General features: G+C 45.9%; 1 protein-coding gene across 1 annotated transcript; it reads right to left on the bottom strand.

Moving 5' to 3' along the window:
* Positions 1-58: 58 nt before the first annotated feature.
* GLAREA_10369 (P-loop containing nucleoside triphosphate hydrolase) lies at positions 59-10,179 on the bottom strand (the record flags this gene model as incomplete). The annotated part of the gene is made up of 6 exons (XM_008080419.1): positions 59-835; positions 888-1,714; positions 1,842-2,793; positions 2,900-3,801; positions 3,852-9,757; positions 9,821-10,179. 6 exons carry the CDS (start codon positions 10,177-10,179, stop codon positions 59-61), a joined length of 9,723 nt encoding a protein of 3,240 aa, XP_008078610.1.
* Positions 10,180-11,943: the final 1,764 nt, after the last annotated feature.

Below are 11,943 nucleotides of genomic sequence, written 5' to 3' on the forward strand. Positions count from 1 at the left end.
TCGTCGCACACCGGGTACCTATCAAGTACAATACAAAAACAGTAAATCCTTTTCGAAATCAAGAATCACCACCAATCGTAACTCCATCATCATGTCCATCATTTCCATCCTTTCCCTCATCATCCTCATTCCCATATTCCTCACCATCCTCATCATGTTCATACTCATCATCATACAAATCAACATCACTCCCCTCCTCCTCCCTCTCAACAACCTCCGCCTTATTCCCAGCCACAGGCACATGCACGACGTTCTTCACGACCTTGAAAAACGGATGATCAGGTCCCAACGGCTTGCCCTGACAGACGAAACCCATCGGTGTATGCGCGAAATCCTGGCCCTTTCGGCGAAGCGATAGCCATTCTTGCATGAAGACCAAGGGCTTGGGTGTGAATGTCGTGGGTTTCTTGACCGCTTCCGCTTTGGCTCTCAAAGTCCAGATGTTTTCGGCTATGAGTGCTTTTTCGTCCAAGATTCCGGTAGCTTTATTGGTTGATTCTGACTTTGGGCTGTTGTCGATACCCAAGAAGTTGCAAAGCCATTTGTATTCGTCGTATTGGAAGTATAGACGTCCGGCAAAGATACCTAGTTCTCCCTTGAGCCAATTTGGTGGTGCTGTCCATGTGCTAGGTAAGTCCGGCATTGTATAATATTTGAGATCATTGAAGTGAAGCATTTTCCGTGTGACCGGGGCTGCGTAGGTGAGAAGAGCAGTCTGAGCAGACCAAGAGAAAGATCTCTTTTGGAAGTATTTAATGATTTCTTCCGCTTCCTCTGGGCAAATAATTATGGCCATGTCAACCCTGCGACTATACAAAACCCAGTTCACAGGCCGCTAACGAAATCATTAGTATACACTAACAATTTGGATGCAAAGCTAAACTTACTAAGAAGTTATCAGCAGAGTGGTCTGGAAGGTCTCTGGTTGTTCTACTGTTTGTACCCCAACCCAGGTCCGGATCACTTGAGCTACTCTTGGCAATTTTGATTGTTTTCGTGAATTCGATGGATACCAAGAGTCTGGAAGAGATTGCGGAAATATTGATGGGGTGTTTAATGCCTAAGCTTGTCTTGTCGATTTCCAACCAAGCTTGTTTGTACGCTGAAGATTTCGCTGTAAATTCTCCAATTTCCATAAATTTTTGGATATCCTCATGAAGGGAGTGGAAAACATGAGGGATGTAATCCACCTGCTTCTGTACTTCACGAACATTTTCCACCTCGTGTGCGACTTCTCGTTCCTGCTCGACTTCATGAAAAGCAGAGGTGTGAGCTACGCCAGCAGTGTTATGAAAGCTCATCCGCTGCTTGTTCAATTTGTATAATTGTGTTTGAATTGCGGGAGAGAACGAGGACAGAGGCAAAGATTCCTCTCTTCGTTGGTGAGGTCCATATAGTTCCTCAAGGGTCTGCTCCTCGGGCTTTCTTAAGCAATCAAGATATAAATCGCGTTGAATCTTGTAAGTAAGGAACTTGGCGTTCTTGAGTGCAGCTTGACGGCGGACATAGAAGTCGTAGCCTTGGGCAACGTACAGTGATTGCAGTAGTTCGTTGCCTCTACAAGTCTGCTCCATTAGCCAATGAATAACGTCGTAGGAGTCAATGAAATTCTCTTTGGTCTTATTGCGATAGTCAAGGATGCTCTGGTGGACTTCTGGTGGCGCGAAAAATACAAGGGATTGACTAGTCGCCAGCTGACGAAGTCGTAAAGCAGCTAAAACTGAAGTTAGTATATTATCAAAACCAAGGAGATTCTAACGGAAATCAGTACAGAAATGGCAGCATCATCATGATGATGCCCACAAAAGAGGAACGAAAAACTTGAAGCATCAAAAACGTACCTTGAACCGTATGATCCTTGGTCTGACCCAGGCCTAAAGTCAAGGCACCTTTAGCTTTTGCCGAAATTTTGAGATCTGTCCCACGGGTATGAGCTTCATCAAGATAGACAAGGCATTCCCCAAGGTCTTCCGCATAGGCTGATGCAAACAGTGGTGCCCTGCGCCCTGTTCGATACAGAACGTACGGTTCGTTCCCCTTGAAATAAATAATGGCTGGAGCGTTGCCGTGAATGGACATCCAAGCGGTTGCAAGATCAGAATTCGACAATTCCAAGATCTGAGCACCAGCGTCGATGAGTACACGAATACCTCTATTAGTTATCTCGTGCAATAAGCCTTCCTCTGAGAGACGCCTGCCTTTGTAGTCTGCGGCCACTATATATTCTCTGTTTCGTTGCTCTAAGAAGTAACTCAAAACCTCCGCGTTCGTGTGAGCCAGCCCTGGAAGGTCGTTCTGCTGGACTGTCAGAGGAAGCATCCGCTTCGAGTCGTTCGTGCCGCTGAATCCAGTCGTCAATGGAGTCTTGATAGACGAAACCTGTACCGTACTGCCTGCTCGGTTTTGGTGTTGAAGCGGGGATAGTGGAAGATCCCAGCCGGATGCTTGAAGCTTCAGCTGAAATTGTTTCGCATGTCGGGGAAACACGAAATTGTTCAAGAAATAGTCTATGACTACCATCTGATGACGCATACCTTGCCACAACTGCCTAATCTGTATGTCGTCGTCGATATTGACAGTGTTCCAGTCAGTCAACGTGGTAGGAAGATTAGAACTATAAGATATTCCGGCATAAGTTTGGCAGGGATCATCTGAACTCTGGATATGTTGAAGACTTTGGCGGAGCTGCTCAATGCTCAGTCCATCGTAGTAGAATGACAGACAGGTCAAAAGGATCGCGACGTCTGGATGACCCCATTCTGCTTGTTCGCTAGGGGTCCCTTTGGCATGATACTGTAACAGCAAATTAGCACTCAATTTTCTTCTTGAATGGGTGTGACCTGGGGCCGGTAGACCATCCAACCTCGTCAGAAAACGAGTAGCAAAGGAGGTAACTCACAGGTACAGCAATTGGATCACGCGCTCGATGCAGTCCGTACTGAACATTCCACCTCTTTTTCAAAGCTGTGACAAGAATCCCTTCAACTAACAGGCCACGTAGTAGATGAATCTCCTTTTTATGGGGGAAGTGGCCACCCTCAGAACTGTTTTGGATGAGTTGTAGTAAATCGGGCGAGATCTTCCGCTCGGAAACAAATATATTGATAATACTCCGGTCAACAATGTCGCAGTCTTTGGGCAAAATCGAAGATTTATCAGCAATAATATCATCGACTATGTGAGATACTAATTGGTCCTCAACGTCTGAGCGAAGAAAGTAGATAACCGGAAATCTACCCTGTCCCCTCTCCACTACCTCAATACTGTGAGGGAAGTCTTTTTGCAGATTAGTCACATGCGTCTCTACAAGTCTTAACAACTCTTGGGCGATCTCCCATCGAGAAGGATGTCCATCGACGGCTTTCTGAGCGCCGGAAGGATAGATGAGCTGAGTCTTGATCGCTAAAATTTCATCAACTTCGTCAATGATGTCCCGAGCATGCCAGTCCATCCAATTTTGTACTTTGATCATGAACGAGCCTTCATCGAGGGCTTGGTCCGACAGTCTTTGTAAACCCGATAATTTAAAAGAGAGGAGATGGTCAGGCAGGGCGATCATAACTCCTGAATGTTGTTGAATATGCTGATGAATCCGCAGAAATGTCTGGATGGTTTTTTTGTTGGTGGAAGACTTCCGTGAGAATGGGACGTGTCGTACTTCGCGACCCAGCAGCCCTCCAAGTCGTGCCTGCAGCAGTTGGGCAGTCTGGCGGAGCAGTGATTTCGGAACAACCACACGATGCAAATTTTTGCCATCAGCGAGGACAGCGGCAGCCATCGGAATAATGACAGATGTTTTACCTTAGTTTCTTATTAGCCATGTACAATTGTGCAATACGAATGGAACCTACCTTGTCCCATGTTCATTTGTAAAACAGAGTTCGATCCAGATGGAGGGTTTATAGTAGCGTTACCAACATCAATTTGACCTGGTCGAATGGTGAAATCGGAATCAATCTCAAGAAGTAACCAATCAGTATAGACACTCGGATCCCAATTTTCATGGCCTGGATTTGCTTCTTCTTCTGCCAGCTTCTGGCGTTGATTTCTCAAGCCGGCCTCATGAATGCGATTCAGACGCTGCAAATTGGAAATTGAAACACCGAAACGGATCAGACACTCTCGTACCCCAGATCCCATTGATATAGAAGCGGCGGATGAACGCAGTGATTCAAGGAGTGTTACGGCGGTAACCCTCGGCCAGAGCTGAGCTTTTTTGAGCCATCTGGCACGAGGATCGACAGATTCAAAAGCATAAAATAGCTGTGAAAAGTGTGTATCGAGTACTCTCTGCTCAGTTCGTACTCTAGCGGACAAAAACGCATGGTTATCTTTGGCTCTGGCCCAGGTTGCAGATTGAAACTTTTCAAGAGCTTCATAACTATCCATCAAATCCTTCCCATACTGATGACGCACCGGTGATTCAGCTGTGATGAAATCATGAATGATTTTGCGCAAGTCGCGGGCGTCTTTACTGAGAACAGCGTAGTCTGCAAAACCTATAGCATCGCTTGGAGCGCTCGTGAGTGCTTGATTATTGGTTCGGATCTGGATCGGGTGTCGTCTCCGACTCATATTGAGTTCATCTGACACGCAGGACATGCGTAGAAGATCACCAAGTGTCAGAAGCTCTCCGCCTCTATGTCGAGTGGGAAGAATCACTCGCTCTTCAGACTCCAAAGTGGGCACATCGTAATCCTGCGGGCTGTAATGTTGATCTAAGACTTCCTGAACTTTAAGAAGATATTTTGCTAAATCTGCATTTCGATACATTCGATGCCACTCCAGGAGAATGAGCTCTAAGGCGAGGGTGAAATTGAAAGCATCCGACTTTGGAAATCCTTCAATGCTAGGTTCTGAGCAAGGCCATTGTTGAAGGACATGCTTCACAAATGCTCGAGTATCTTTGTTTTGCTTTTCCTCATGTTTAAATTTCAGTTGTACATCGCTATCCGATCTAGCCCTTGAGCCACGCGGCTTGGCTTGCTTGAATGTGAACGGTATTACGCAGTTCTTGATTCGTTCTCGAATTAATTCAGCCTCCGGTTTCTCGGCGTCTTCGAAATGAGTAAAGGTGCTCCATTCCGGCATAGCGATAGTTTTCAGTTCATCCACGGTGGCAAAAGCAATCAAGCTCTTAATAATTGCCATATTTATATTATCTTGGAAGGCCATCATACCCAAAAGAAACATTAGGTGAAACGAGTCCTTCCTCGAAGAATCACAGCAATGCTTGACGAGTGAACCCCATTCTGCAGAAAGGTTGATGTCCAATATATCGCTAAGGACGGCCTTGTGAAAAGAATTTTTGTACCCGCCGATGTCTTGCCAGTGTTCGAGAATAGCTACGAGGTCGATAGCCAACGGTAGCATTGAAGGCCATGACCGGAGTAGATAGACGCACTCATAAACGTTTTCTTGTTTTGCATGATTGAACGGGCTATAGAAACCTCTGGCGGTATATGGCATGTTGTGTGACGCACTGTAAATCACTGAGTCCTTGTTCGGTATTTGGTACAGTTGGCGGCGAGATAGACCTCTGGCGGAGAGATGAGGGTAGTCAGGCTGATTTAGTAATGGCAAACACTTCTTTGTCTTTGTGAATAAGGCAAGCTCATCAGACTTAGAAAAGATAGCTTCGACTAGTCTTCTATATCCATCATGCTGCATATTGGTAGTAAAATCGGGGTTCCAGGCTACCGATTGCATTACTTTGAGGTCAGCGGGGTAATATGTCCTCGATGGACTTAGGCGTGCCATTTGCAAAAGTGGTTTTGTTTCATCAAAGCTGAGTGGCATGCATGGCTGACTAAAGCCTGATTCCAAACAGTGGAGGGCCTCCTCGGTGCCGGTGCGCTTGGTGAGGGGGTCTGGAAGCACGAATGACGTGTAGGCATGAAACATTGCTTTCGAGTATATCAAAAAGGGTTGTGGACTACAGTCAACGCGGCCAAGAGTTTCGTTGACGGTATACCGACTGTAACTGCTATTGTTGTCGACCTTGATCGCGACATGAACTCCGTCACGAATAACATTGATAGGGCCCTGAGGGACAATGATGCTTCTTCGGTTTTCGATGACTTTGCCTTGTGGTGTGATCTCTCTCAGAACAATCTTTGAAAGCAGACCGTACCAGGTGCCTGCATCTTGGTTTGGATCGATTTCTGATCGAAGTTGAGGGCACTCTAGATGTCCAAGCTTGTTCACCACAAAATCTAACTCTAGGCGTGGGAGCTTGACTCTCAAGGAGCCTCTAGAAGACAGGGTAACAATGATGTAACGTGGGTCTTCGAAATTTTCGAAAATTTGAGCGATCTGACGGAATACTGGGCTTCCTGCGTCGACCAGATTGGCGCCGTGGCGTGTAGCTTTTCGTGTGATAAAGTCAATAACCCAATTACCCCTCTTTGACCCTTCGAAGTTTGAACCTCGTCGAATCTCTATCTTCTTCGTTGTGGTGTTGAGCCAGTGGGTGCAATTTTGGAGCAAGTCATCCGGTAGGTCTGATCTTGACGTTCCATACAGTCTCTTTCTAGAAAATTTGTCGCGCGGTATGAATTCTAGGATTTTTCCCTGGAACCGAGCTCGGATTATAAGATTGCTAGCGCGAAAGCCTAAGTGTATCTCATGTTCTTTAATCCAACCTGGCAGCATATAGCTCATGTCAGGAAGATATGAGGGATAAACACGTATAATACGGTCGCCAAATAAATCCTTTAGAACTTCATGTTGTTGATATTCTGCGGGAAGTCTTCCAATGGGCTTACCGTCTACAAGAAAGTGTCCTTCAAGGAGGTGAAAGTCAATATATTTGGATGACTGTCCTGATGTTTCGATAGTGGCCATCAACCACCACTCGTTTGGTTCATGTCGGAATTCAGGATCTGGTGCTTTGCTAGTGGCACGATCATTTTGATTAGGCAAAATAGAATCAATACTGGAGATCAGGCTTCTTGGATGACTTAAGAGTGCTGTGCGAAGCTTATGGCGCAGATCGGAGCTTAACTTTAGTGATCTCATCAGGGCACACTTCAGCCTGTGCGGGAGTAGCATTGGGTCTAGCCCCAAGCTCTCTTGCATTGTAATGGAGCTCCCAATGTACAATGTCAAGCTTTTGAAGTCCAAGGCATGAGTGTCGTCAAGATAGACCGCAAATGTGCTTCTACACAAGATGGAGGCCCATAACGCAAATTCGGATAGACTGCATGAGGTTTCGACATCTCTTGTGGCTCGAATTTCTATACGCAATTGCTCGATCCATCCGAAGGTAATCATGCGTACTTTGTCAAGTAATTCGAGAGCCTTGTCGTGTCGCACCTTGACACCGAATGAGAGCAATCTCAGACTCAAATTTATGAGTATCTCCATGCAACCAGTTTCCCTCCAACTTGAGTGAATTGTGTCCACACGCGCGTCAATCTGCCACAAGAGTTTCTCGCAGAAGGATTCTTTGCTGAATATTCTATGTACCGTACCAAGAACATCAGTCACAGAATGTGGTCCAGCTTGTGAGAATACGTGGGACATGAGTAGCACCGTAGATTCAGAGCTGAAATTCACGTTAGAAGATCCAAGTTCTTGTAAAATCTGAGGCCAACGTCTTGCCTCGCCGGACAGAAGTGCCTGCAATGACAGAAACTCATGAATATTGACGCCGGGAGGACATTTGGTCTGGCTGGCAATAATCTCATTCGATGATTTTCCAATTATGCCTGCTATGTTTAAAAAAGGCGCTAATGGAGATGTTGGTGGTACAGCAAGTCCACAATGGTGTTCAAAACTCGGCTGCGATTTTGCATTTGCAGACCAAACTTTAGCGAAAGCATCAAAATAGCGCCATCGAAGACCATTCGGGAGGCAGACCTTTTCAATCTTGACAGGAAACCGCGTCTCCCTATAATGCGTTTGTGAAAAAGACTTTGCGTCAGAAGCAAGCGAAAATTTGTAATCTGAATGGTCCGCATATATGCTTAATGGCGAATAATCTTCAAGTAAAGTGTGAGGAGAATCTGCTTTTGACTGGCCTGAGACTGCTAGACCCCAGATTATTCGCCATGTTACCTCACGATATGTAGCGAAAGCTTGCGGACGGACCAGCTCAAAAATCACTACCTTCTGCATGGTTTGATCCAAGGGAAGAGGAGATTCGAGACTTGCTATTTTTACTCGCTTCATTTTTCGACGAAGAAAGCATTTTGTGCATTTTCTCACATGCTCATCCTCATCGAGGCTTTTGTCAGAGTCGTAGGCGCAAGGCGTAACTTCCATTTCCTTGACATACTTTTCGTATTCATCGCTTTTGCTTTGCCACTCCTGTTTCTTGATGTCTTCTGCTCGCTTTGCCGCCACTAGGATTTTCTCGTGCAGAACTTGCATTTCTCCTGGCGAGTGCTGGTCATAATATTGTTCCGCAAAGCAACCGCTGACAGGTTCTGCAAAAATTGTCATGTCGCAGAACTCAGCACAATGGTGTCTTTTAGCAAGATATAAGCGAACACCATGAAGGCGTTCCATGTCTCGAAGAGTGCTCAAATGCAAACAATGAAAAATGTCGAGGAGAAATGGAGGCGCGTACTTCTTCAACAATGAATAAAGATTGATCGCAGCCTTGTCCAACAGTATCCACATCTCCATGACCAACAATAACATGACACCTTTTTGTTCCGAGTTTCCATCATAAAAGTCCCGTACGTGCTTCACATACTCTCTGAAGGCTCTTGCACGAGCATTACACTTCTGTTCATCTGTAGAATCTCGACCCATGTGCTGTGGTTCACATTCTTTCTTTATCTTCGCTTCCATCTCAGCCAGCTTAAAACATCTTTGAGCAAACTCTCTAGCTTTTTGAGCGACGGTCGAAGAAGCGTTGAAGACGAATGAAGAATGTTGGTAGTTGATGGCTTTCCGAGTTTTGGCCTCCTCAAGAATTTGGGTGATATACGGATAGCAGTTCAATAGAGGTAATTTAACATCTTTGGAACCATGAGCTGAATTTCTGTATTGCTCTAACGAAGGAATGGAGCGTTTCGTTCGTGTTTTGAAGTTGGACCATACGCCCTCAATTTGTAAGGTGACGTTGTTGATGATCGACTCATAGGCGTCACCACGACGAGCAAATAGTTGAGCATAGACTTCCCGCACCCTAACATCGGCTGATTTTTTGTCGACCTCGAGCTTTGTCAACCGCCGTCCAAGTTTATGTTGTAGGGCTGACAACAAGTCCGGCTCGAGAATTTGTACAGCTTTGTCGATAAGATTCGCAATCACTTCGCACATCATGAACTTGTAACAAACCCTGCCCTCTTCCCAATCAGACAGTTCGCACAATTGTCGTTGAATCCCCACGCGCAAGACCAACCAGAATGGGGATCTGCGCCATGGTTGTTCCCTGTTGTCCCAGCAGACATCGTCGTGGACAATTTTCTGAGTCACAGGGGTTGGCAAGAGTCTACCGTTGGCTTGGAGCAAGCTCATGAGCATTTCTGTAATCAAGGCTGGATGGACAGTATCCCGGCTCTCGTAAGCCAAAGATCCAGCTTTTCGTGTCTTGGCTGCAAAGCGTTTGATTGATTCATGGCTAGCCTTGGACAGAAATAAAGCGAGCTCGCTTTGAAAGGAGGCATCGCTGAAAATTGTGGATGGGATCGCAACCGAACAGCCAGGGAATTCTCGTTGGAGCCCTCCTGTAGCTGCAAGAACATTCTCCGACAGAGCCGATACCTCGAAAGACTCGAATAGAACTAGTGTCTCCGATTCGCTAGAGAACAGATAAAGATTAGAGATGTGATATTGAAAGATTGGTCTGAAAATGTGCACTCACCTTTGAATATGGCGAATGATCAATCCCGCATTCTGCTCAACTACATGGAGTATTAATGCTTGATCATGATCAAGCTCACGAAATGCTCGTAAAAGAGATCGAGACTCCAATTTGCCTCCCTCGTTTAGTAGGCGCGCTGTGTGGATGGATGTCGCGATCTTTTCCCAGATCGATTGGGCCCGATCACCTTCAGTTGAGTCGCTCAAGTCAAAACATGCTTGAAGAGCAAGATCCGCAAGTTTGTTCTCGATCTCCTCGAGATTATTTTCCTTTCCGTTCGGCAGTCGGTCAGGTAAACCGACATGATGGCAAAGTGATTCGAGCAATGACTTTGATAGCGTGGCGGAAGAGCGCTCCATGGCGCTGAGGCCTTTTTGATTGTACCAAACTAGCAGTGGTAATGGAGATCGAGGCGGAATTCTAGCGATCCATGAAGGTTGGAATTTTCAAGAAAGGCGGAGAGTGAAGGTTGTGTTGCGATTGCGATTTGAATGGAATTGTGCGTTTTCCGTGAATGTTTTGTTTACCCTTTCGTCGAGAATCCTGTCGCTAGCCGCAACAACAGATGGCGCTAGCGCCTCGCTTCAATATCGAGACTTCGACTCTCAAATGATATAGATACTGCTGCCCATTGCACGTATATGGTGAAGCATAGCGACCTCACCATTACTTGTCTTTCTGCCCTTGTTCTTTTCGTTTTAGTGTTCATGTATCCATTCCATTTCTCCGTTTTCTTGGTACAGAGGTTCCATTACTTTACCCCCCTTGCATTTGTTTTGTCGTCGAGGGTATCAAATCAAGGAGGACGATATATCGTTTTCTCCACGGGCAGCTGCACCAGCACCCGAAAAGGCTCGAGGAAGCTCCTCGAATGGCAAGTGCCACCACCAAATATCCTGCAATTCATTTTGATTTGGAAAATGTATTTCTTTCCGTTTGCTGAGAAGTGGAGGAGTCAAGATATTGTTGGTCGTTGTTGAAGATATACGCTAGTACCACTCCCACTCTCGTCTATTTTGCCTATTCAAGCCATCACGGGTTTTGAATCATTGACAGCTTGACTTCACAATCAAGATATATCTATATCTGTATCAGCTATTGTCTGTGCAATCATATTCATTTTGATAATATGCTATTGCGTTTAACTGGTTTCGTAATTGGGTGTTGTTGTCAATTTTCGTTGTTTTGTCTAGAATCTACAAACCTCCTCGTTACGAGATTGCTTACAGTAGCGAATTGGAGTGAGATTTTAGTGTTCGATTTTTGGTTCTTTGTATCTTTGGAAAGGATGCTCCTCTTCTGAGAAATGTTTGAAACTGTTCTCTCTTGCGTCCTTCCTTTCATGATCCATGGCTTTTGAATTTTTAAAGTTTGCCAAGTTGCGAATGCCTCATTGCCCCTCACTCCGCTAAAGCAGTTGCACATCTGTCGATAGCACAACTGCGCAGGTGTGTTAAGATAATAATGCCGAGGCTCTTATTGTGAAAGCAAAGTAAGACAAACATCCAGTCCTTGCAGAATCTGGCCAGGCAGAGGCAGTCATGTGTTGGTGGAAGTTACACAAAGAGCCAATCCAGGTATCCAAATCAGAATCACCACTGACGATATAGGCTGAGGCCCATTGGTTGCCTGCACCCAACAGATCAGCAGAAGACTGATTATTCTATCTTTGCCACGAGCGACGGAGCGGAAGCGCCGGATAGACTCCCACCATCAAATGCATCTTTATCTTGCCGGAAGCACCAATTATCACGATTCTTCACATCAGGCCAAGCATTCCAACATGATTTTGTTGTTTTCGGCCAATATTGTCAAAAATATCTCTCGATTCGAATGGTACAAGGACCGCTGGCCGTGTTTGCGACCAACGGGCGCTTGCCCCGCCACCAACTCTGTGGTCCGTGGCGTTGTGATCGAAACAGGCAATAATATCAGCCATGGGCATCGGATAGAAGAGGAAGGCTTCGAGAAAACACATGCGTCCTTCTCTGCAGGTCGGCGGCGCAAGGAACAAGCCGTGAAAGGCTCTCAAGACGTCGCCCAGACGGCGAAGCATCTGTTGGCGGCTGCGCTTCACTTTGCGTCGTCGAAGAGCCAAAAGTATATCGACTGAACCGAGGGAA

This window comes from Glarea lozoyensis (genome assembly GCF_000409485.1).
Source record: "Glarea lozoyensis ATCC 20868 chromosome Unknown GLAREA13, whole genome shotgun sequence".
NCBI lineage: Eukaryota > Fungi > Ascomycota > Leotiomycetes > Helotiales > Helotiaceae > Glarea > Glarea lozoyensis.